General features: G+C 40.8%; 1 protein-coding gene across 1 annotated transcript in view; it reads right to left on the bottom strand.

Moving 5' to 3' along the window:
• Positions 1-5,743: 5,743 nt before the first annotated feature.
• The window catches only part of LOC109874554 (beta-1,4-galactosyltransferase 2), a 151,664-nt gene continuing 129,642 nt past the window's right edge, over positions 5,744-27,765 (bottom strand). The window contains exons 4-7 of the mRNA XM_020466524.2: positions 26,346-26,533; positions 24,630-24,752; positions 17,472-17,576; positions 5,744-7,407 (exon numbers count right to left, since the gene is read on the bottom strand). Of these exons, the coding sequence (XP_020322113.1) occupies positions 7,257-7,407; positions 17,472-17,576; positions 24,630-24,752; positions 26,346-26,533 (567 nt within the window). The 3' untranslated portion in view covers positions 5,744-7,256. The remainder of the gene's footprint in view (positions 7,408-17,471; positions 17,577-24,629; positions 24,753-26,345; positions 26,534-27,765) is intronic.

The raw sequence follows: 27,765 nt of genomic DNA, 5'->3' as shown, positions 1-27,765 counted from the left end.
ACTATATGGATAGACTATATGTGGAGACTACATGGATAGACTATATGGATAGACCTCATGGATAGACTATATGGATAGACTACATGGATAGACTATATGGATAGACTACATGGATAGACTATATGGATAGACTACATGGATAGATATACTATATGGATAGACTATATGGATAGACTACATGGATAGACTATATGGATAGATAGACTATATGGATAGATAGACTACATGGATAGATATACTATATGGATAGACTACATGGATATACTATTTGGATAGAGTACATGGATAGACTATGTTGATAGACAATATGGATAGATAGACTATATGGATAGACTATATGGATAGATAGATTACATGGATAGACTATATGGATAGACTACATGGATAGAGAGACTCTTTGGATAGACAGTATGGGTAGATAGACTACATGGATAGACTATATGGATAGACTACATGGATAGATAGACTATATGGATAGATAGACTATATGGCTAGACTATATGGATAGATAGACTACATGGATAGACTTATGGAATGACTACATGGATAGACTTTCTGTATAGACTACATGGATAGACTACATGGATAGACTATATGGATAGATAGACTATATGGATAGATAGACTACATGGATAGATATACTATATGGATAGACTACATGGATATACTATTTGGATAGAGTACATGGATAGACTATGTTGATAGACAATATGGATAGATAGACTATATGGATAGACTACATGGATAGATAGATTACATGGATAGACTATATGGATAGACTACATGGATAGAGAGACTCTTTGGATAGACAGTATGGGTAGATAGACTACATGGATAGACTATATGGATAGACTACATGGATAGATAGACTATATGGATAGATAGACTATATGGCTAGACTATATGGATAGATAGACTACATGGATAGACTTATGGAATGACTACATGGATAGACTTTCTGTATAGACTACATGGATATACTATATGGATAGACTACATGGATATATAGACTATATGGATAGACTACATGTATAGACTACATGAATAGATAGCCTATATGGATAGACTACATGGATAGATAGACTATATGGATAGACTATGAATAGACTACATGGATAGATACACTATATGGATAGACTATATGGATAGATAGACTACATGGATAGACTATATGGAATGACTACATGTATAGACTACATGGATATATAGACTACATGGATATATAGACTATATGGATAGACTACATGTATAGACTACATGTATAGACTACATGGATAGACTACATGGATAGACTACATGGATAGACTACATGGATAGATAGCCTATATGGATAGACTACATGGATAGATAGCCTATATGGATAGATAGACTATATGATAGACTATATGATAGACTATATGATTTTTTATTTTTTTTACCTTTATTTAACTAGGCAAGTCAGTTAAGAACAAATTCTTATTTTCAATGACGGCCTAGGAACAGTGGGTTAACTGCCTGTTCAGGGGCAGAACGACAGATTTGTACCTTGTCAGCTCGGGGATTTGAACTTGCAACCTTCCGGTTACTAGTCCAACGCTCTAACCACTAGGCTACCTGCCGCCCCGAATAGACTATATGGATAGAGTACATGGATAGACTATACAGATAGACTATATGGATAGACTATATAGATAGATAGACGACATGGATAGATAGACTATATGGATAGATATACTATATGGATAGATAGACGATACTGATAGACTATATGGATAGATCGACTATATGGATAGACTACATGGATAGATAGACTATATGGATAGATATACTATATGGATAGACTATGAATAGACTACATGGATAGACTATATGGATAGACTACATGGATAGACTACATGGATAGACTATATGGATAGACTACATGGATAGACTACGGATAGACTATATGTGTAGACTACATGGACAGACTATATGGATAGATAGACTATATGGATAGACTACATGGAAAGATAGACGATATGGATAGACTATATGGATAGACTACATGGATAGATAGACTATATGGATAGATAGACTATATGAATAGACTATGAATAGACTATACGGATAGACTATATGTGTAGACTACATGGATAGACTACATGTATAGACCTCATGGATAGACTACATGGACAGACTATATGGATAGATAGACTATATGGATAGATAGACTACATGGATAGATAGACTATATGGATAGACTATATGGATAGATAGACTATATGGATAGACTACATGGATATACTATTTGGAAAGACAATATGGATAGATAGACTACATGGATAGATAGACTATATGGATAGATAGACTATATGGATAGACTACATGGATAGATATACTACATGGATAGACTATATGGATAGATAGACTGTATGGATAGATAGACTATATGGATAGATCGACTGTATGGATAGATAGACTTTATAGATAGACTATATAGATAAACTATATGGATAGATAGACTATATGGATAGATAGACTGTATGGATAGATAGACTATATGGATAGATCGACTGTATGGATAGATAGACTTTATAGATAGACTATATAGATAAACTATATGGATAGATAGACTATATGGATAGATAGACTGTATGGATAGATAGACTTTATGCCAACATACAAGCCTTGTCATTTCAGGACTGGCTCTGATTACACCTCTACAGTCGACTCTCCTAATGTCTCTTGATTATGTTATTGAATTGTTGTACATAGTTTATCTTTTATCCATGCCTTTTGTAACTCCCTCCATCTTTCATTAAAAATCCAATGTAAACTTACAGTAAGTGAAAATAAAGAGTCTTTGTATGTCCTTGTATGTCCATTAACTATACTGTCTACATTGTGTTGCCATTGTTGTGTAGAAGGATGTTTATTACACACTGGATGTCTTGTCAGTAAGGGGATGCCAGTGGTTCATTGTCCTATTTCCCCAAATCCCTGTTGTTGACAGTTTGGGGACAGTGTTGGCATCTCAACAATAACTGTTTGGTTTTCTGTTTAACCAAGGTGGTGTGGATTTCTCTCTGAGACAGTATGAACATAGTTCTAACACAACCTAGAAATGATGCTTTCTTTGTAATGCATCCACTGATGGGAGCGGGGCTTGGTCCATCCTGCTATTAGTAAATATTATATTGTTGATGATAATTCCAAAAATGTGCACCACATTATTAGAATTTGGCTAACGCAAACAATTTGTAACCTAGGTATAGCCTCCCCTTAGAGGAGCAAAGTAGTTTTAGTGTTTCAATTTTTGCCGCAATGCAGTGTGATGGTGTTTCTTAATCTCCCTCTAACAATAAGACTTACTAGTCGAAAGAACAGCTCAACATTTATAATTACTGATTTATAAAAAATTCAAATACCTTTTTTTTTTTTACCTCTACCAATTCCACTTTGTCTTTAAAAGCAGAAGGAGTTATTTCTTCAGTCTCAGCACATTTTCTATTTTCTATTACGCCCCAAAGAGAAATGTTTCAGAAGTTTCTTTGAATGCCATGGCAACTGGAAACAATGGAGGGAAAAAACTATTATCAGCCCCATTGTCAGGACCGTGGACAGATCCATCCCAATGGCACTACTATTCCCTACTTAGTGCACTACTTTTGCCTGAATCCCTATGGGCCCTGGTCAATAGGGACACTGGACAAAAGTGCACTATAAAGGGAATATGGTGCAATTTGGGATGCAACTGACAACATGCATGTGAAATCTATTTTCTCATCTGGCAAGGAAAAACAAACCAATCACATAAGTGTATCTCATTTACCATCAGATTTATTGATTGTATAGAAAAAGTAGGTTTGATATGACATTATGCATTCTATATAAGATATAACATTTTCAACATTCAATGTACAAAACCTAGATAGATACAGTAAATCTTTAAAAATGCACTCAGGCTTGAAGACCTGAGGCAGTCAGTAGTTGATGTGGTTCTCCAATGCCCTCATCCTATCTTGTTCCTGTTTCAGTTACCCACCACTTCCTTTAAACAACGGCTCTGACAATTATGGAAAAGATTGCTCAATGAGCCGTAGGTTGAAACGTATAAGAAGGAGGAAGCTGTGCAATGTCTGCCAACAGGAGATGGATGAAGAGAGAACTTCAGACACTCCAAAGGCTGGATAGCACATTAGCATTCCACCTGTCAGCTTTTCCTACTCAAGGCTGCATCAAAAACATGGTCAACGAAAAAAGCTGATGCTCCGCAATTATACATTAGCAGGACAAACTGAAGATAATAATAGTTGACTGCAGGGAGGGTGGGAGCAAAGGTATGCAGCCAAAATGACACCCTATTGCCTACATAGTGCACTACCTTTGACCAGGGCCCATAGGGGCCCCGTAGTGCACTATGTGGGGAATGGGGTGCCATTTGGGACGCAGACGAAGAGTGGTGCTTTAGCACTGATTCATAGCTGGCGTGTTGTGAAAGAGAGAGATAGTCCTGGGAAGGATTTCTCTAAGCTTATGCTGAAAGGTCCCCCTGTCAATACGCATCATATCAAATCTATATTATACAGTACCTACAATGTTATACCACAGTCACTAGTGGGGCAGAATACAGCCTATAGGCCAAACAAGATAATATCATGGATATACCAATATGATTCATGATTAGATTGATATAATAGAACCAATAGGATGTATTATTCCTGTTGTAGCCTACTTGGTTCATGATCTCCATATAGATATCAAGTCAACAGAACAGACTGAGTTCTATTATACGTTTTCCTCTGTTCACAACACAAATGACATGATAATGCCTGTCCATGCACCTGTAATGATCGCTACTAACCTGTTGAGTGAGTCTACAAGTCTGATATGTACAGAAATCACATCCTGTAGTCTACCGTACAGTAAACTAAATATGCAACAATTTCTTGGACTGGAGTTCTGATAAAAAGCCATCATTGGCAGAAAAAAATAAAAAAATGTTTTAATGAAACCAGTGAATACAACTTCAGTACCAAGTTTTCTCGGGTTGTGTGCTGCATCAGTAGTGAATCTGTTAAACAGATTTTAGGCAATGAGGATGCTAACTATATGTAAAAGCTCCTTCCCAAAGTTCCAAGTAGTATATTTAGCCTTTTGGAGAATTATTCCCTCAGCATTGAACATAAAAGCAGAAGCTTGGCAGCCTGATGAATCATACTATACTGGGACCATAGGCAGGAATATGTGAAATTCTAAATCCTGTGGCCCACAGTCATCAGAGAGCAGTGCATACACAGTACATCCATTTGACAGTTACATTTAAATAGAGTAGTGTAAAAGGACGTCAGTCTCCAGTGTTGAATGGGGAGTAGAGTATTCACTTTGCGAGGTGCTCTCTTTTCCAAGGGCACAGCAACTCACACCAGTAGTAACAAACTGAAAAATGAAAAAGCAGAATGAGAGAGAGAGGAGAGAAAAGAGAGAGAGCGAGAGAGAGGGATTGTTGAAATCCCGCTGATATTTCTATAGAGGAGCACTGTGCTTCAGATACAGCTGTCTGTGTGTTCATCAGATGGCCAAGTACAGAGAAACATTGTGGTGTTCACAGACACACACGGCACAAAGAGAGAGATATGGCCTTGCCAGAGAGAGGAATAAAAGGCAGTGGAGGGTGTTGTCGAGAGGAAAAAAGGGAAATGCACTCCATCTTTTAAAGACTCTTCAAAATAAACAGAGGGGAAACTGGTTGGTTGGAGCATCTCTAAATACTCACTGACTCAAGCCTGGCCAAGAAAACCATTGATAGTACAAAAAGATTTCCACGTCACTTCACACAAAAGGAACGTCATTAAAAAAAATCCCAAAATGCAGCATTCCTTATCATTGCCCCTCATAAAAATTCTGAAGGCATCAGTTTGGTGTTTAGGCAGTACAAAAAAAGGAGAAGAGAGTGAGAGAAGAAAAAGCTTACTTACTTAAGACGTTAAAAGGCTTTCATACACTGGTAGTGTTAATAGTAATACGATATTAGATTTGTTCTTACTGTATGTGGGCTAGTTTTCCATTTATTCTAGGGGAATCCACCCTGAGGAAATAACTAACTTCCGTTGTGTTCTTATCACCTCAGTGCAGTGTGCTTCTGCCTCGGAATGGATGGAATGAATGCTACAATGCAAATATTCACCATACTAGACTCTCCTTATCAACATCATTCACAATTCCCACCACTAGGTTATCAATGCCTTATCATTTTATTAAATTCAAAATGAAAACAAAAAAAAAATGAGTAAAGAGTCTTGCATTTTGAGCAAGATATGATCCTCTTCTAAAACTGCCGGTATCCATTGTTAAACAGCAAAGGTTTAAACTCCCATCACTATCTACTATAACCTTTGTGAGTGAGCACACGTCAGAACACGTCTGATGGTCACCTGTTAGAACCATGCCAGAAGTTCATCTTATGTTCTTTTTACTGGACCTCTCTTCTCCACAAACAGGTCAAAACCAGTTCTTTAGATAGTCATACCCATCCACTACTAGGTCTTTATTCACTGTATGCCTCTCAAACTTGTTTCCATCCACAGATAGTAACAATTCTTTGTCACAAGCAAAAGAGACCAAAGAGAGACCGGAGTTGGTGCACAATGTCGCTCTGCTTCAGAACCATTTGTCAATGGCAGAGACATGGGAAATGGAGAAAGCCTGCGTTAGATGCAGGCACAGACAGTACACATTCATTTTGCGCCAATATAGTATGTTCTGATTGACAGATAGATTCTCACAGAGAGATCAGGGCTGCTCTTCTTGGTTCTGCTCCAGTACCTCTGAATCCCAAACCCAACCCCCAGCGTGTCAACGATACAATGTCGATATGACTCCCCTTGAACCCTGGACATCCTCATCCCTATTGCTGTGTGTTTCATGTACAGTATGCACATTTCCAGAACAGCACTGTGGCTCCAGCCAGGAGAATGAATCTGATCTAATACATCCCCCTTCTTCATCTATTCCTGAGAGTTAGTCCCCCCCCAGAGTCAGCTAGTCAGCATCCCAGGTTGGAGGCCAGCCGTAACCATTGAGCTGTGAGCAGTGTTGGACTGCAACAGGTGTGTATCTCCACTCAGAGTGGGCTAAGAGGGGTCTTGGCGGGCTCCTAGCCCAGGTCAGTGGGGGGTATCTGGGTCTGTGTCGGGCTGAGGGAGGTGGAGGCAGAGATGGAGGCTCTCTACTGTGCATTATCGTTCTCTGCCCCATCTCCCTCCCTCTCCATGTCCAGGCCGGGTCTCTCTATCTGTCTATCCCCTGAAAGGCCGGGGCGGGGGCTTGCCGATCTCCACAGAGATGTTGGTGTAGAGAGGGTACTTCTTAAACTGGAGCACACGGTACGTTAACGTGCTGATCCCGTCTCTCTTCATAGTGTTCTTGGTGTTCTGGATCTTATTGAATCTGGAGAAGATGAAGGGAAAAGTCATTATTATTATTACAGGGAAATGTTATCATTGTAGCAAGCAGTGAAATGTTACTGTATGTTTTACTTTTTCATCATTGTGGCTAACATACTGTACAGGTTGGTTTTGCAAGTTTCTTGTTATTCCCATATTGGACAATAGGTGGTGATATGGGCATGTATTGGAACTCAGAGGACACATACAGGAATCATCCAGCTGTAACAGTCATCCATTGTCCAATGCCAAGGCCGCAATGCCCAATGGTTTTCTCAGATGTCCTTTTACTGTTTGAGAAAGCCATGGATAAACTGCCTCGGTAGCTGTGTGCAACGCATATCCAATCTTCAAAGAAAAGTGAATGGCTCAAACAAGATGTATTTTTATGTGCTTTGACATTAACCCACTACGACACAATCCAAGTCAACCCAAGAAGAACCCAGCAGCAGCAGCTAAACAGAGATTTCTATAGACACAGGTCTATTCAGGAATCTACATTAAAGCTAAATTACTTTCAGGCTATGTGCCCTTTAAATGACAGGGTAAAGAGTGACAGAGAGAGAGGGGGGAGAGATTTATCTATAAAGAGGAGAGAAGATTAAAAGCCTGACTGTGCTCTACTACTGTACTTAATCAGTCTCTCAATGATCTCACAATGAGGCCTGTGTTGGAGAGATCTGAGATATTCTCACATATTACTTAAATATGGACTGTAATAGTGGAAAACGGCATCTCTCCGGGTAAGGAGTCACACTAAAAGCTTCCCTAATTCATGTTTTGGTGCCTACTTATTTAGGCAAGGCAGCAGGCAAAAAAGCCATAAAACCACCACTTAACATGAGATGATTTATGATTGGATATTTGATGATGACATTACTCTGGAAGGAGGAAGCCTTGTATCCACTGATTTAATATGCATGAGCCCCGGTGCACGGAGGTGCTAACTAATCTTTTGGACTTGAGAAGAATGGTAGGCTTTCTTCTTTTGGCAAGCCTAATGTCTCATTACCATGTCTAAACCACATCCCCTACTTCCTACTGACCAAACAGAGCAGGGTGGGGCCAGTAACAGAGCTGTAGAGGTAGTCAACATGAATCAACAAAAACATCCATGTTGGTAAACAGTAAACACTGGCCGTAGTAGGAGATTAGAACCACTCTCTCCTGGATACACTGACGGATGCCCTGGAATGTGTGGAGGGTAAGATTGGTTTTCTAGCAGAATCTGCATAATTATGGTAAACAAGGCTAATTCGTTGAGCTAAGAGTAATTTTGGAGGCATAATGCTTTATCATGCGAGGACAGGTACAACATAATAATCAGAGTGCAAGGATAGAATAATTAGTTTTTTTCAGGAAAAATTCAGTTTTTAGAGACAGTGACTTAAAAAAATACATATATATTCATATTTTTTATTAGGATCCCCATTCGCTAACGCCATAACGCTAGCTAATCTTCCTGGGGTCCAACACCAATTAACAAGACATTACACACAACCACAATCAAGACTTCACAAACATTCAACAAGTAGAAAATACAGATAATTAAAATACCTGACAGGGAACACATTTAACATTCAGTTGATGCTTTCTATTTCCTGTCCAGTCATATGGTCTATCACATTAGATGTTCTTTCTATTTCCTGTCCAGTCATATGGTCTATCACATTAGATGTTCTTTCTTCTTCCTGTCCAGTCATATGGTCTATCACATTAGATGTTCTTTCTATTTCCTGTCCAGTCATATGGTCTATCACATTAGATGTTCTTTCTATTTCCTGTCCAGTCATATGGTCTATCACATTAGATGTTCTTTCTATTTGTTGTCTAGTCATATGGTCTATCACATTAGATGTTCTTTCTATTTCCTGTCCAGTTGTAACGGCGCTCTTCGTTTGTTGAAAGAGAGTCGGACCGAAATGCAGCGTGGTGGTTACTCATGACTTTAATGAAAAAAGTGACACATGAAATAACTAATAAATACAAAAACAACAAACGGAACGTGAAACTTTTTACAGCCTATCTGGTGAAACTACACAGAGACAGGAACAATCACCCACGAAATACAAAGCGAACTCAGGCTACCTAAATACGGTTCCCAATCAGAGGCAACGAGAAGCACCTGACTCTGATCAAGAACCGCCTCAGGCAGCCAAGCCTAACTAGACACACCCCTAAACCTAGCAATCCCAAATCCTATAAAACCCCAATACGAAACACAACACGTAAACCCATGTCACACCCTGGCCTGACCAAAATATATAACGAAAACACAAAACACTAAGACCAAGGCGTGACACCAGTCATATGGTCTATCACATTAGATTTTCTTGAAGGTGGATTTACTTTTTGCCTGAGAAATATGGATGGTAAAGAGTTCTGTTCAGCTATGGCTCGATATAAAACTGTAGATTAAGGCGATTTGTCCTTGGCTTGGGTTGTCTTAGATGCCCTGAATTTGCCTGTCTGGTTTGGTGGTTATGCGTGTTGCTAGTATGTACTAACCGGACTGAAAAAGACTGTGTTTTTAAAAAATATAACATTCAGAAGAAAATCAGAAGACTGGATAGTAAATTGTTTTCAACGTGAAGCCATGAGAGATTCTGATGCATTTGGATAATATTCATGCGGTTAGAGCAATGAAGAGAATCTGGCAACCCTGTTTTGAGCCATTTGGAGCTTTTTCATATCTTTCTATGCTGCAGATGACCATATAACTGGACAGTACTCTAAGTGTGATAGGACCAGAGATTGACCATATAACCCGACAGTACTCTGTGTGATAGGACCAGGGATTGACCATATAACTGGACAGTACTCTGTGTGATAGAACCAGGGATTGATCATATAACTGGACAGTACTCTGTGTGATAGGACCAGGGATTGACCATATAACTGGACAGTACACTGTGTGATAGAACCAGGGATTGATCATATAATTGGACAGTACTCTGTGTGATAGGACCAGGGATTGACCATATAACTGGACAGTACTCTAAGTGTGATAGGACCAGAGATTGACCATATAACCCGACAGTACTCTGTGTGATAGGACCAGGGATTGACCATATAACTGGACAGTACTCTGTGTGATAGAACCAGGGATTGATCATATAACTGGACAGTACTCTGTGTGATAGGACCAGGGATTGACCATATAACTGGACAGTACTCTAAGTGTGTTAGTACCAGGGATTGACCATATAACTGGACAGTACTCTAAGTGTGATAGGACCAGGGATTGACCATATAACTGGACAGTACTCTAAGTGTGATAGGACCAGGGATTGACCATATAACTGGACAGTACTCTAAGTGTGTTAGGACCAGGGGTTGACCATATAACTGGACAGTACTCTAAGTGTGTTAGGACCAGGGATTTATCATATAACTGGACAGTACTCTGTGTGATAGGACCAGGGATTGACTATATAACTGGACAGTACTCTGTGTGATAGAACCAGGGATTGATCATATAACTGGACAGTACTCTGTGTGATAGGACCAGGGATTGACCATATAACTGGACAGTACTCTGTGTGATAGGACCAGGCATTGACCATATAACTGGACAGTACTCTAAGTGTGTTAGGACCAGGGATTTATCATATAACTGGACAGTACTCTGTGTGATAGGACCAGGGATTGACCATATAACTGGACAGTACTCTGTGTGATAGAACCAGGGATTGATCATATAATTGGACAGTACTCTGTGTGATAGGACCAGGGATTGACCATATAACTGGACAGTACTCTAAGTGTGATAGGACCAGGGATTGACCATATAACTGGACAGTACTCTGTGTGATAGGACCAGGCATTGACCATATAACCAGACAGTACTCTAAGTGTGATAGGACCAGAGATTGACCATATAACCCGACAGTACTCTGTGTGATAGGACCAGGGATTGACCATATAACCCGACAGTACTCTGTGTGATAGGACCAGGGATTGACCATATAACTGGACAGTACTCTGTGTGATAGAACCAGGGATTGATCATATAACTGGACAGTACTCTAAGTGTGTTAGTACCAGGGATTGACCATATAACTGGACAGTACTCTAAGTGTGATAGGACCAGGGATTGACCATATAACTGGACAGTACTCTAAGTGTGATAGGACCAGGGATTGACCATATAACTGGACAGTACTCTAAGTGTGTTAGGACCAGGGGTTGACCATATAACTGGACAGTACTCTAAGTGTGTTAGGACCAGGGATTTATCATATAACTGGACAGTACTCTGTGTGATAGGACCAGGGATTGACTATATAACTGGACAGTACTCTGTGTGATAGAACCAGGGATTGATCATATAACTGGACAGTACTCTGCGTGATAGGACCAGGGATTGACCATATAACTGGACAGTACTCTGTGTGATAGGACCAGGCATTGACCATATAACTGGACAGTACTCTAAGTGTGTTAGGACCAGGGATTTATCATATAACTGGACAGTACTCTGTGTGATAGGACCAGGGATTGACCATATAACTGGACAGTACACTGTGTGATAGAACCAGGGATTGATCATATAATTGGACAGTACTCTGTGTGATAGGACCAGGGATTGACCATATAACTGGACAGTACTCTAAGTGTGATAGGACCAGGGATTGAATCCCCTGATTCAGTGTGCTAGATGTTACATACTCTGAAAATGTTCTTGTAACAGCAATTCCCTTACCAATCTTAATAACAATATTATCTATGTGTTCTGACCATGATAAAGCTGCGTCCTAGTAGTTTCGTTTTTCTCACTTGCTCTACATGCGTTCTATTCATCGAGAAATTGAATTGGGGATCATCAGCAAGCATATACCTTGAACCAAATACAGTACATTGAGTTTTAGGAACAAGACACTGTTGTTCTTCTTGTGCATCCTTCCTCTATGTACTACACACCTTAATTGGGGAGGACTGGCTCGTGTTAATGACTGGAGTGGAATCAGTGGAATGGTATGAAATACATTAAACACATGGTTTCAGGTGTTTGATGCCATTCCTGCCATTATGACGAGCCGTCCTCCCCTCAGCAGCCTCCTGTGCTACACACATCATAATTGACGAGTATATAGGCTTATTATGACCTTATTATTAAAACATCAGAGGCTTTAATATCTTAACTCCAGTGAACTGGGCTAAAGGCCCTAAACATACTGATCAAAGCACCTTAAAACTCCTCATTTAATACCCAAGAATAAAGAGGAAAAGTTCAACAGCACCAGCCCAGTAAATACGCTGGCAGAATTTTGAGCAGTGCACTCTCTCTAAAAGGTTTGGCTATAAAAACCCAGATCCTTTCAAGGCCTTTCTACTTTCCTCCATTTTAAAACCCAAATCTCTTATTATACGAATCAAAACACTCTTCAAATAATCCCCATAGCATTTTAATGAGGAACAAACATTTTTGGGGGGTGGGGGGTGTTTCCCTAATAGGGCTTTCTCTGTCTCTCTTTCCTCTTCAAGACATGAATGAATAATTTATTAGCCCCAAACAAATTGTATACATGGCACCTCAACTTTCGCTAAAGCCGAGGCTCATGGATCAGAACCAAGTCAGGCTGGAGAATAAATAAAGCTTTGTTAGAAATGCCAGTCAGCGGATGAAGGGCTATCTATCTATCTATCTATCTATCTATCTATCTATCTATCTATCTATCTATCTATCTATCTATCTATCTATCTATCTATCTATCTATCTATCTATCTATCTATCTATCTATCTATCTATCTATCTATCTATCTATCTATCTATCTATCTATCTATCTATCTATCTATCTATCTATCTATCTATCTATCTATCTATCTATCTATCTATCTATCTATCTATCTATCTATCTATCTATCTATCTATCTATCTATCTATCTATCTATCTATCTATCTATCTATCTATCTATCTATCTATCTATCTATCTATCTATCTATCTATCTATCTATCTATCTATCTATCTATCTATCTATCTATCTATCTATCTATCTATCTATCTATCTATCTATCTATCTATCTATCTATCTATCTATCTATCTATCTATCTATCTATCTATCTATCTATCTATCTATCTATCTATCTATCTATCTATCTATCTATCTATCTATCTATCTATCTATCTATCTATCTATCTGTCTGTCTGTCTGTCTGTCTGTCTGTCTGTCTGTCTGTACTGTCTGTCTGTCTGTCACACAGTACGTCAGTCACAGATTCAATCAACCTAGTCATTGTCCTGTTGGAAGGTGAACCTTCGCCCCAGTCTGAGGTCCTGAGCTCTCTGGAGCAGGTTTTCATCAAGGATCTCTCTGTACTTTGCTCTGTTCATCTTTCCTCTCCCAGTCCCTGCCGCTGAAAAACATCTCCATAGCAAGATGCTTCACAGTAGGGATGGTGCCAGGTTTCCTCCAGGTGTGACGCTTGGCATTCAGGCCAGAGAGTTCAATCTTGGTTTCATCAGACCAGATAATCTTGTTTCTCATGGTCTGAGCGGGCTGTCATGTGCCTTTTACTGAGAAGTGGCTCAGTCAGAGTGACCATCGGGTTCTTGGTCACCTCCCTGATCAAGGCCCTTTGGCCGGTCGGCCAGCTCTAGGAAGAGTCTTGGTGGATCCAAACTTCTTCCATTTAAGAATGATGGAGACCACTGTGTTCTTAGGGACCTTCAATGCAGCAGATTTTTTTTTGGTACCCTTCCCCAGATCTGTGCCTCGACACAATCCTGTCTCGGAGCTCTACGGACAACCCCATGGCTTGGTTTCTGCTTTGACAAGCACTGTTAACTGTGGGAGTTTATACATTTTCAAATCATGTCCATTCAATTGAATTGACCACAGGTGGACTCCAATCAAGTTGTAGAAACATCTCAAGGATGATCAATGGAAACAGAATGCATGTGAGCTTAATTTCGAGTCTCATATCAAAGGGACTGAATAATTATGTAAATAAGGTTCTGTTTTGTTTGTTTTTTAACACATTTGCAAACATTAAAAAAACAGTTTTCACATTGTCATTATGGGGTATTGTGTGGAGACTGATGAGGAAAAAATTAAAGTAATCCATTTTAGAATAAGGCTGTAACATAACAACATTTGGAAAAAGTATTTGCAAATGCACTGTACATACACGACACTACAAAAGTATGTGGACACCTGCTAGTCAAACATCTCATTCCAAAATCATGGGCATTACAGTAACACTGAGTTGGTCCCCACTTTGTTGCTATAACAGCCTGCACTCTTCTGGGAAGGCTTTCCGCTAGATGTTTTGAACATTGCTGCGGGGACCTGCTTCCATTCAGCCACAAGAGCTTTAGTAAGGTCAGGCACCACAACCCCAGGTGTTAGATGGAGTTGAGGTCAGGGCTCTGTGCAGGCCAATCAAGTTCTTCCACACCGATCTCGACAAACCATTTCTGTACGGACCTCCCTTGTGCATGGGGCATTGTCATGCTGAAACAGGAAAGGGCCTTACCCAAACTGTTGCCACAAATCTGGAAGCACAAAATCATCTACAATGTCATTGTATACTGTAGCGTTAAGATTTCCCTTCACTGGAACTAAGGTGCCTAGCCCGAACCATGAAAAACAGCCCGAGACCATTATTCCTCCTGCACCAAACTTTACAGTTGGCCCTATGTATACGGGCAGGTAGCGTTCTCCTGGCATCCTCCAAACCCAGATTCGTCCGTCGGACTACCAGATGGTGAAGCGTGAATCATCATTCCAGAGAATGCGTTTCCACTGCTCCAGAGTCCAATGGCGGTGAGCTTTACAGCCAATGCTTGGCATTGCATATGGTGATATTGGGCTTGTGTGCGTGCGGCTGCTCGGCTATGGAAACCCATTTCATGAAGCTCCCGACGACGTAGGCAATTTGGAACTCGGCAGGGAGTGTTGCAACCTAGGACAGACGATTTTTACGCACTGCGCGCATCAGCACTCGGTGGTCACGTTCTGTGAACTTGTGTGGCCTATCACTTCGCAGCTGAGCCTTTGTTGCTCCTAGACATATCCACTTCACAATAACAGCATTGACAGTTGACCGGGGCAGCTCTAGCAAGGCAGAAATTTGACAAACTGACTTGTTGAAAAGGTGGAATCCTATGACGGTGCCATGTTGAAAGTCACTGAGCTCTTCAGTAAGGCCATTCTACTGCCAATGTTTGTCTATGGAGATTGCATGGCTATGTCCTCAGTTTTATACACCTGTCAGCAACGGGTGTGGCTGAAACAGCCGAAACCACTCATTTGAAGGGGTTTCCACATACCTATGTGTGCAGGGTAACAGGGTAGCTACATCTCTTATACATATGTTATAAGTAGGGTGACCACATGTCCTGGATTCAGTCGGACAGTCCCATATTTTGTCCCTTTGTCCTGCACCAAACAATCATGTCCCACATTTTATCAACACATTCAAACGCCACCCATTTACAAAAAAAGGCTGATATGTCCCGTATTTCAGTCAGACGTTCTTACCTGCATCTTTTGCAGCAGGAAGGAAGAGGCAAAGCGAGAGGTTTCACTCTCACCAAAATTAGCCAAAATAAGCACAACGTGTTTCTATGGGCTTATTTTGGACCTAAACTTGTCACCTGCCTTCCCATCTTTGCCAAAAAATAAATATATAATGCTTTTGTCCCGCATTTGGGTATTTTAAATGTGGTCAACCTAGTAATAAGTGATGGTATCAGATTAGAGACATTTGTTGCGTCAACTGGGACCCTATTCCCTGTAAAGTACACCACTGTTGACCAGGGCCCTGAGCCCTATGGGCCCTGTTCAAAAGTAGTGCACCATGAAGGGGATAGGGTGCCATTCAAGATGCATCATGTTGATTGGGATTGCATGGTAAGTACTTTGATCATGTATCAACCCATCAACTTGTCACCACACAGCCACAAGCCAAACAGACAACAGCATGCTTCCCTGGCTCTGTCAGCACAGCAAACCCCTCTTACATCAACGTGTTTCAATACATTAGGCGCAGTCATAGCCGTGGGAAGTAGTTTGGGGGTGGGGGTGCTGCAATATTTTGGGGGGGTTGCTGCAGAGGAAGAGGTTTCGCTCTCACCAAAATCAGTACAAAATATATCGATCCTATTATTATAAAAAACATGTATTACATTTTTTTTTTATTCATATTTTTTATGGTGTGCTGCAGCAACCTCAGCACTCCTACTTCCCACGGCTATAAGCGCAGTAACAACAAATTCCTTTTAATTCAGTTATTCTCTCATCTCCCATGGAAATTAGTTTATCACGCTCTCGAGCTTGCGATGCAAGGGGTCTGCATTGGTTCATTATTCGTATGTATGAGGCACTCGTCAGAATGATTGTTGTTTTCTGTGGCTGTTATCTTCGCAGACTGGGAGTCCTAGGGACTGGGAGTTCATGGAAAACGAATAACAAGAGTAGCCCAAGGATTAAATGGCTACCTGTGGTTTTTAGGCCTTTCTATCATGGTAAGAGCCAGCTAGGGGGTTAGATGTGATCAATAAAAGTCTGTAAATTCTACAGTGAGTCCATTCATGCTATGCAATAACTGTTTTGCAAATTGCAGCTCAGCTCTGTAGGGTTCTGAGGTTTAGGAACAATCACAACTAACAGTGCTGCATATAGCCATGCTGTTATCGATCTGCTCTTTTTAGAGTCATTGATGGGTTGGCTATTCATGCATGAAAGAGCCCTCTTAGCAGTGAATAAATAGTGATAATCAATTTCTATGAGGTGTTATTTTCCTGCCAAATCTATGGGATGGGGGATTAATCTTAGAGCAGCCTTCAACTGTAAGATGGTAGTATAATGTGTGAGTGTGAGACAACCTTTATCAAAAAGACAACTTTGGTAACTGAGCAAACAATAGCTAGAGAACCTACACTTTATGTACATTCTATAGTTAGAATGAATGTTGTGTTTAGGGAGGAAAAGATAGCCTGGTCCTAGATCTGTTTGTGCTGTCTTGCCAACTTTTATGTCATTGTTCGCAAGACAGCACAAACTGATCTGGGGCCAGGCTAGTGTCTAGGGAGGAAAAGATAGGAATCAAAGGCAAACCTTTGTGGGTTGGGTTCATTGTGCTTGTCTCTTTCGTGTTTGATCATCCTGTAGCGGCCGATCCGGACGTCCGGTCGAACCACCTTCATCCCGTTGAGGGTGATCCTACAACAGAGGAGTCATGCTTTAGAAAGAATCCGTTAGAATGTGCATCCCAAATGGCAGCCTATTCCCTACATAGTGCACTACCAGAGCCCTATGGGCCCTGGTCAAAAGAAGTACACTACATAAGAAATACTGTCGGTTGCCAATTGGGAAGTCATAACTGCTCCAAAGCAGCTGTAGCAATGCCAGCCATGACGAGACACTGTAATAGCAATCTCGAGTTAAGCTTCAGCTGTAATGCAACAAAAATGGGGTAAAGCAAGGCACTGACTGTAGACAACCAATCTGTACAAACTAAAGCCTATCCTAGACCTAGATGGAGGAAAATAAGAAATGATATTCATTCACGCAGCAACATGGAACCGTGTGTGTGTTTGGGTGTTTACAATGTTTGGTCCCCAAGATGGGATGAAATGGTTTTATTTCACTCTGTAATGCTCTGATTCATTCTAAATCTCCTGTGTTATTGGTGCAGCCAAGCCTGACAGTTTGTATCTGTGGGCCTCGCACTTACTGACTGACAAACAAATGGTAAAACACATTGCTTCTGCATCCCGCCATCAAAGCCTCATTAGCCCAGATGAGAAGAAAATGCCAAGCGAGTCAAAGAGAACATTTATGAAAACAAATTCAGTAGAACAGATTGAAGAGAATCCAGGCTCTTCCCATTAAGTGTCTCTTAGCTTTCCTGAAGAGACCAGCCTAAGCCTCCATGCTAACTGTCTTGGAAAACAAAGCCATTTGTTTGAGTAAAATGCTGCTTCCAGCTGCTTGATTGCTTGAAGAATGAGGTCATTATAATATCCCCCTTGCCTCTTTATCCGTGTGAAGCCCCTGGATAAAAGAAATGACCCTGCCTGCATTTGTCATTTGAGCATCACGTTGCTCCAGCTGGGTCACTAAGCTAGCTTCTGCCTTTCTCTCTGAACCTCCCTCTTTCTCTGGAGTACTTGGAGATCAATAACATAAACACTGTGTGTTTGTGCGCACGTGAGTGCGTGTCTGTCTGTCTCTATGTGTGTTTGTGTTCGTGTGTGTATACAGTAAGGGTGTTTCTGTTGTGTTAGAGTGTGTGTGTTTTCTGCAAGTAACAACAGCGAGAAGGTTTGGTAATACATAATGCAGAGAGTGATGATATGATGCCATTTGGGATGAAGCCTACTGTATGCAACAGGGTGGCATGTAGCCTAGTGGTTAGAGCGTTGTTCTGCCCTTGAACAAGGCAGTTAACCCACTGTTCCTAGGCAGTCATTGTAAATAAGAATTTGTTCTTAACTGACTTGCCTAGTCAAATAAAAATTCAACCAGAATAGGTAGGTTTACCTTGCTCATTTAGTGCTTGGCAGAAGCTACTAAAACTAACTGGGTCTACATGATGATCATTCAGTCCAGCTGGAAACTGAGCTATTCAGTGACTTATTTGGCTTCGGGACATTCTGTAGTGTTCACTGTGGTTTCAAGGTATCAGGTTGAAAAAGCTTCAACCATCTGCAGTGATTTCAAGGAGATAAAGGGGCAGGCAGGGGGATGGGCACAGTCTCAGCTATATCTCCCAATCAATGGTTAGGCTTGGCTGGGTAATCCAGGTGTGAGTTAATCAATACTATGGTACTTAGTTTGCGGAGTAAGGTGAGGATGTTGGGTCCTTAAGGACCACCAAGTGTCTGAAAGAACTTTCAAGATAATTGATTTAACTAGATTATTTTCTACCAAAAGAAGAATGGACAGACATCAGGAGGAGGTAAGGCATACATCCTTTTTTTAACCATTTCTTTACTTTAGTACAAGTTGAAGAGTAAATATTTGGACACCTTCTCGGAATAGTCTTCACCAGAGACCTTGAATGATTGCAAGATGTAGTGTCCATGACATGAGCTGTACTGTATGAAACATGGGTCAACAACATGGGCCTCTGACAGGTTTTCTTTATAATTTACTGTTGTGTTTAGTCAAAAGCCATGGGGATCCATGTGCTGCTGCTGCACCCTTCCACTCATTAGCTTGACTTCTCTCCTCCATGCCTTCACATGCTGCTGTCTCAGCCCAGCGAGCACACAAAATTGGCTCAATCGTATTGAACAGTGCTGTGTGCCAAGGATCTGTGGGCCCTTTCATTCTGAACCAGATTCCTTGAACTCCATCAAACCTTTTCTCTCAGAACTCTCAGAAGGGGCCAAGATGAAGAGAGAGCATTGAGCGATATAATATAATAATATAATACAAAGTGTTTTTGGTAGAAAGGAAAAATGAAAGGAAAAACAACCTTTCACAACATATTTTTTTAAATATCTGTTCTTCACTCTGCTTTCAGGCACAATGGCATAACATGTTCTTTGTTGAGAAGCAAAATATCTGTTTTCCTAAATTAACATTGCCCTTGAAAGCAAAGTATTATTCAGGCTTCGTGAAAGGAGAAGAAACAGAAGTAGTAACATTATCAGTTGTGTGTATGGTTGATGTATGGTTGACATTCCTGCAAAATGGTTTCTCTCTCTCAATACATACACATTGCAATAGTTGTTCCTTTGTTGACTTCCTTTGTATTCTCACATTGCCACTGATATCATTCACTCTCTGTGTACCTGTTAAATATTGCAACAAAAAATAATTGTTTTCCTGAGGCACAGTGGTAATTTTGATACAGATGTCTGGACAGCTAATTTGGCCTTGCGTGCCCTTTTGATTGAATTAATGAAGAATTTCTCTAGCTTTTTTCCCATTTCTCTCCAGTCTTTCTTAAATGCATTAGACTCATGGAGTCCAGGGGAATTGGAATCTGCGGCATTACCTCATCAGAACCGAAATGAATGGAGTGCTGCAGAGAATGAAGCCATTGGGGAGAGATGAGGAGATGAGTGGAACGAACCTGAAATCGCTCATGTTGGATTGAGTGTGTGCTCTGTCTGTCTTGCTGACTGCGGTGGTTCAAGCTCTGCTGCCTGCCTGCCCACTCTCTATCCACTCCCTCCTGTCTCCCTCTAATTAGAAATAGCCACACAAGGGCAATCGAGAAATGAGAATCCTGCCAAAGCTGGCATTTTTCTCCTGTATCTCCCCCTCTCTATTAAAGACAGAACACAGTAGAGTGACACTGTGCACTATGTAAATGTAGAATAGATAGTGTCTGGACTGTTAGGTGTTTGTTAGGGAAAATCCTATGATAGTTAACGTATTAACGGACCACTTATGCCCATGAAATAGGCTATGACTTGTATATTTTTCAGTATCAGCCAGGTGTACGTCTAGGCCAGGGAGAGCACTTGCCACCAGACAGAGCCTGTCTGTCTGTCACAAGAGACAGTCGGAGCTCTGACAGTTAGTCACCTTGTAGTAGAAGTAAATATGAGGGAACTAACTGTCCCTCCAGGTCCCTGTTTCACTGCACAGATGCTGACAGCCAAGGAGTTGCCCATCCAAGACACTGGATGGATCTGCTGCTCTTCAGATGTACGTATATGCCCAGGAGGGGTGATAGAGAGAGTTTTTTAAGTATCCTTCCATTCCAGTTGCTGGTCTCAGGGTGAATGGGCTCTACAGGAAGCAGGGAAAATAGTGTCATCTATCTGTTTCTCCAGTAATGCCACCATCACCTCCAGCTATTTCTGTCTACCCTTCCTTCCTTTACTGAATGAAACTGTATGGTGATGACGGAGCTCAGTGTCAACTCTATCTCCCAATCAATGGTTAGCCTTGCATGGTGTGAGATAATCAATACTATGGTACTTAGTAAACTGAGGATACTGGGCCCTTAAGGAGCACCATAGAGTTCAATTAAGTGTCTGAATGTACATTCAAAATAATTTCATTATCTAGATTTTTTCTAACAAAAGAAGGAGAATGGACAGACATCAGGAGGAGGTAAGCCCAAAACAGTCCATTAAAAAAACGCCAGAAAATAACCACCCTCTTCCCTTTAACTGTTTATTTGAGTGAGGAGTAAATCAACCCAGGCATTTTTCCTGAAGACAGTTGGCACCGTCTGTAACATGAGGTATTCCCTCCAAGCAAATCATAAGGGATTTTCCCCTGCAGGTTCTGACAGCATGGCACAGTTCCAAAAAGCACTACAATAAACAAGGAACTCCCCACAATATTGTGCTACAGTTCACGCAAGGCTCTGAGTGCACTACCATGCATCATCACTAAGTGTGCTATGCTGTCACTGGAGTTACAGCACAGTATAGCCTCTGCAGTCTAACCAAGATATGATGTAACTAAATGACAAAATGGAAATGTCACAAAATGCACTTTGAGGTCTTAACACATGTTAATAGATTATGAATCATAGATTGGGGGTGGCAGGTAGCCTAGTGGTTGGAGTGTTGGGCCAGTAACCGAAAGGTTGCCAGATCAAATCCCTGAGCTGACAAGGTAAAAATCTGTCGTTCTGCCCCTGAACAAGGCAGTTAACCCACTGTTCCTAGGCCGTCATAGAAAATAGACTGTGTTATTAACTGACTTGTCTAGTTAAATAAAGGTACGAAAAATCATGATTCATAAAATGTATGTTTTGTCTTTACTGCTCTAACATTAACTGTGGTTGGATTCTTGGTGACTGTGCTCTTCTGAACTACAATGTGTCAACACAGTAACACACTACTCCCCTTAATCACTCTAATCTGAGTTAGCCTCTCTCATTGCTGGAAGATCTGTTGTGCTACATCACAGAGTGTGTGAGGCATCAGCTATTATTACAATACGGGATTGTGAGCCAGTATGCCAGTGCCACATAGTGCACTCCAGGCAGGTGCAGTCCCTGCTTTAGGCTGAACCCACTGAACCTTACTGTCACAAAGGACTCAATCACTCTCTCTCTTTCTCTACAAGTCATAGGAGTCATTCCATGTCATTTCAGCAAGCAATGACACCCACCATCTCAGATTGTTCTGAAATCATTTCTGTAGATACAAACAGGTAATATTGGCATTCATTAAACATTATTTTGTTGAAATTTTATCTCATGGAAATGAAAGTTGCTACACATATTTTTAATATTTTTAATTTTAGCATTGTAATTTCAGATAATGTCCATAACATATCTAGCACTAATATTGGAATCATAGTGTTTCACAGTATTACTTACACGCCAGTGATTGTCTGTGATATTCGCCTATTGATTTCTCCCACCGGAGTGGCATTTGTTGCCAAATTGGGAAAGCTGTTATGACTTTGTGGCTGGGTTCTCTACATTACATGGTATGGAGAAGTAATACTACAAGCCATAGCTTCACACTACTTGTCAAACATAGAGAACTGGTATACTGGTTGTTGGGGTGGGATTGGCATAGGGTATGGGGGGTCCGTGGGTGGCATTTGACATTTTGTTGCGATTCCTTCATGGCTTACTCATTGGTAGGAAGAAGTTTAGTCCAAATTGGATGTTGGGTACTATATTTATTGAATATTATCTGAATCCTATAAATTAAAATGGCAAATTTGGATGCAATCAATTAGTTTAATTTCTCAGAGATCAAATTATATTTAAACAAAATAATGTTTCAGGAATGCTAATCGTATCTGTCACTAACTACAGAAACGATTTCAGAACAATCTGAGATGGTAGGTGTCAAAATCCTCTTTCTTGTGTTTTTTTTATGTGGAAGGACCCATAAGCTAGCCTACAAAGAAGATGTGATTTTAAAGAGGGAAGAGTGCTGTCACTGACATCCCTTGGACCTCTGATCAACAGACTGTGGGCACGGCCTCAAAGCACTGAACAGGGACATGGATTCCCCCGAGCTGGGATTGTGTTGGCAGGCCCCAATTTGGGCTAGGATGCCATGTCCTGTAGCAGCTAGACCCAGGGAAAGGAGCCATCCCCACAGGGGCTGTAAGAGAGGGGGAGAGAAAGAGAGACACCAGCAACAGCCCAGGCCCCATCACTCACACATCAACATCTCGCTGAGTGCCTAGGGAAGAGACCAACAGCATTCCCCTAGGCACAGCTCAGTCTGGGGCTGTATCCCAAATGGTACCCTATTCCCTATATAGTGCACTACTTTTAACCAGAGCCAAAAGTAGTACACTATATAGGGAATAGAGTGTCATTTGGGACATAGCCTGAGTCTATTCACTCTGCTGCAAGCTAGCCTAACACCATCATCATCAGTCCCCTCTCTGCCTGGCCATGTCAGTGTATATTCAAGGACATTTCAAATTGCTTTATATAAAATGATATTAAAACAAGTGAGCCCTGAAAATATTCTAGATTTCAATGAAAGACAACCTTTATGCTTTTTTATACATGCTTATTTTGGTGTCTACAACATTGAATGTAGCCTTTCGCACTCATGTATTGGCCTAAGCAGCAGCATGCAGGAGGATGACATCCCAGCGCATCCCACATCATCCACTGAAACAAAAATAGCTCTGTTGAAGGAAACATCTCAGGGGAAATCTTGATGCTTTAATGGATCTATCTAATCTATTGCAGCTACTATCATCTATCATGCTATTAAAGTTTTGACTGTCTGTGAGCTAGCAGCACTGCAAGAGAATGTGGTCGGGAAGGACAATGACATTCTATCTGGACATTCAGGAAAAAGTATTTCAATGATAAAGTAAAGTGACAGGCCAGGCATACATTTTGCGTTTAAAAAGACCTGTAGCTGTGCCTACTTCACTCTTTTAATACCTCATCTGTGCCTTTAGAATGTTATCAGCGTTAAATAATTCAAAGCTGTTAAAGTAGCGATGACTGATACTGCTCCCGAGTGGCGCAGCAGTCTAAGTCACTGCATCGCAATACAAGAGTGCATCATTACAGGCTGTATCACATCCGGCCGTGATTGTGAGTCCCACAGGGCGGCACACAATTGGCCCAGCGTCTTCCAGGTGTGGCCAAAGTAGGCCGTCATTGTAAATAAGAATTTGTTCTTAACTGACTTGCCTAGTTAAATAAAGGTAAAAATATTCTAACCAATATGCAAATGACTGTATCAGCTATGATCTAAGTGTCAAATAAAACGGCTGCACCATTCTTTTTCTGGTACTGTGCTGTGCTGGGATTGATGGGTGTTTTTTTACATTTATATTTCTGCCATGCAGTCCTACCTGTTATAGATATCGTCATCCTCTCCTCCCCAGCCCCAGTACTCGTTGGGGAAGCCATTGATCTTGAGAAACTGTTTTTTGCTCAGCCCAGAAACCCCGCCAAAGTACCCAGCGTAAGGAAGCCTGCAAGGGGAAAATAACTGTCAAAGCATTGAGGCGGTTGTCAGATTTGAGGTTCATTTACAGATCCTGGCCTTTAAAAAAACAAGCCTGTCAAATATGGATACTCTACTGTATTGCATTCAAGACAACTGAAAATTACAACATAGCACATTTTGTATTCATGCACTTCATGTGTATACTGTAAGAATGCGAGCAGAAGTAACAAAATACAAATACATAAATGAACAATGTATTGTTTCTATAGCTACAGTAGCTCGGATTGCTTCAAAAGTTAATTAAAGGGAAAAAGTGTCACTTGATGTGAGGTGCTATTATTTATGCACAGGACTTGAAGATATGCAGAAGATTTGGAGATGGAGAGAGAGCCTTTCTACAGAGCCCCATTGTAATGTTCCACGGTGCAGAAGGTTAGCCGAGTATCATGGCGGGTGCCTGGAGTCTGCCTCAGGCCAGTGGTGAGTGTGTGTGTGTTTGTGACGTCAGACAGAGCCAGCGACAGCGAGCTTTATGTAAAAAGACAACAAGCCAAAAACTAATGAGGACATCTGCTGTAGCAGCAGCCTTCACACAAACAATATAGAGAAAATGTTGTGTGTGTGTGTGTGTCCTTGTATGCGTGCATCCGTGTCTGTGTGTGCGTGCTTGCGTGCATGTGTGTTTCTAAGCAGCCTATTTGCTGGAGGATGTGTGAGTCATTAGAGAAAGTAATGTTGTAGCCAGGAGAAAGCCCCTCTAGTGTGAATTCCATACAGTTTAGAAATGGGATTATCATCACAGTTTATTGATATTAGCAGTCAACGCTGGTGCATTGAGGGACTTGCATAAGATGTTTAGCAAAAAGGCTGCTTAGTCCACATGCACTGGATACAAAGCCTGGCTAGATGCTGAGGAATTGTGTTCAGTCAATCTGTCACAAATTACACAGCAATTTTAATTGCATATCCAAGCAGGTAAAATGGCATTGGGGTGCATTTGTCTGTTAGGCATGAGTGTGTTCAGGGCTTTTTGTAACTATATTGCCAATTTGAAGGCTATAAAGTATGCGGATAGGGCTGAGTTAGATGTGGTAAAAGGCTCACTTTAACTCAGGCTGTGGGTGTCAGTGTACAGTAGGGGCAGGACAAATTCACTGGATAAAGTTGTGGGTATTCAGTTTGACATTAAAATGCTTGTGTTATCAACAGCAGGTAAAGTTATTCGTAAAATGATTCCACCAAAAAGATGTCTTGACTGCTGACATTAACAAGAGTGATATATAATAATGTGTTAGGATTGGGTTGCTCTTTGGCCCCATACAGAAAATTAAACATCAGAGAGCGCTGGGCAGATTCCAATGAAAGACAGAGGGAAAGTTCATCTTAAAGTTAGTCAAATGAACTGGGGATGAGTCTCCAACAGTACTTTTGGTTATATCATCCTGTACAGATCACGTGTGCAGTCCCAAAACAATACCTTCAAACTTTTATATGAGGACTATCCCTTTCCAAATGAATAAACTTAAGATGGTAGGAGAATAGGCTCAGAAAATGAATAACAGATTTCTTTTAGAGTAAATATACATGGGAGTGAGAGTACACAATACAATCGACCTACCTAAAGCCAAACTTGTCCATAGCGATGGCAAAGTGTCGTGGCTGGTCGTAACAGTGGTAGAGGTTACGGTCGTCCATAGGGATGAGGTCCACGTCGCTGAAGATGAAGCAGTCATACTCTGCATCCTTCAGGGCCTCGGTGTAGCCCACGTTCAGGAGCTTGGCTCTGTTGAAGGTTTCCTCACCAAGCTGCAAGATAACACCGGGAAAAAAACTGGTCGGAAACTGATGGACACTGAGATTTAAGTGAATTCAGTTATATTTTTGCCATAGTTCACAATGGGTTCTGAAGGATGAATTTACAAGCCTTAATTGAACGTGTTGATTGATGGTCCTGTCAGACCATGTTGTGCATAAGGACAGTTTAGACAAAGGTCCATGTTGTGCATAAGGACAGTTTAGACAAAGGTCCATGTTGTGCATAAGGACAGTTTAGACAAAGGTCCATGTTGTGCATAAGGACAGTTTAGACAAAGGTCCATGTTGTGCATAAGGACAGTTTAGACAAAGGTCCATGTTGTGCATAAGGACAGTTTAGACAAAGGTCCATGTTGTGCATAAGGACAGTTTAGACAAAGGTCCATGTTGTGCATAAGGACAGTTTAGACAAAGGTCCATGTTGTGCATAAGGACAGTTTAGACAAAGGTCCATGTTGTAAAGAACTCCACAGGAATAATGTCATTAAATGTCTGACAACTAAAAATAAACAATGTTACGTAAAGAAAAATTACACATCACAACATGCTTCGCTTATTTTGATTACAGGTCCAATCAGAGTGTCGCAGGTCAAGTACCGTACCAGTTTAAACATTTGAACTCATAATCTAGTTCAACACATAATCCCTTGTAATCCTGTAATACCTGAGATGCAACCAAATAATCCTCAGGTAAAATCTATTGTTACAAATCCACTGGCACTGGCATTCCAAACACGAGGAGACATGAGCAGCACATTAACTTGGTACAAACATATCGCTGAGGACAGTTCTCAGTAAAATGAGATCAACAAGGTCTACACCTTTGTTTATATATATTTTTTGGACAAGATTTCAACCTACATTGGCTTCATAAAAATCTGTTTTTAGATTTAACGTAGCTAAGAGCTGTATAATACATTAAAAACATATTTTTCGTCATTAAAAAGTAGGAAACAGGGCGGCACAATGGTCTAGGGCACTGCATCGCAGCGCTAGCTGTGCCACGGAGGACGCATGGCTTTTGACCTTCGTCTCTCCCGAGCCCGTACAGGAGTTGTAGCGATGAGACAAGATAGTAATTACTAACAATTGGACACCATGAAATTGGGGAGAAAAGGGGGTAAAAATTAAAAACAAAAAAATATATATATTTAAAGTAGGAAACAAAAATATTCTGTTACAAAAGGTTTCTCCTCCCACTTCTTGCAGAGAAGATGATAGAG

Source organism: Oncorhynchus kisutch, linkage group LG30 (assembly GCF_002021735.2).
Source record: "Oncorhynchus kisutch isolate 150728-3 linkage group LG30, Okis_V2, whole genome shotgun sequence".
NCBI classification, from domain to species: Eukaryota; Metazoa; Chordata; class Actinopteri; order Salmoniformes; family Salmonidae; genus Oncorhynchus; species Oncorhynchus kisutch.
Note: the sequence above shows the minus strand (reverse complement) of the source record. Positions and strands in the feature narration are given on the sequence as shown.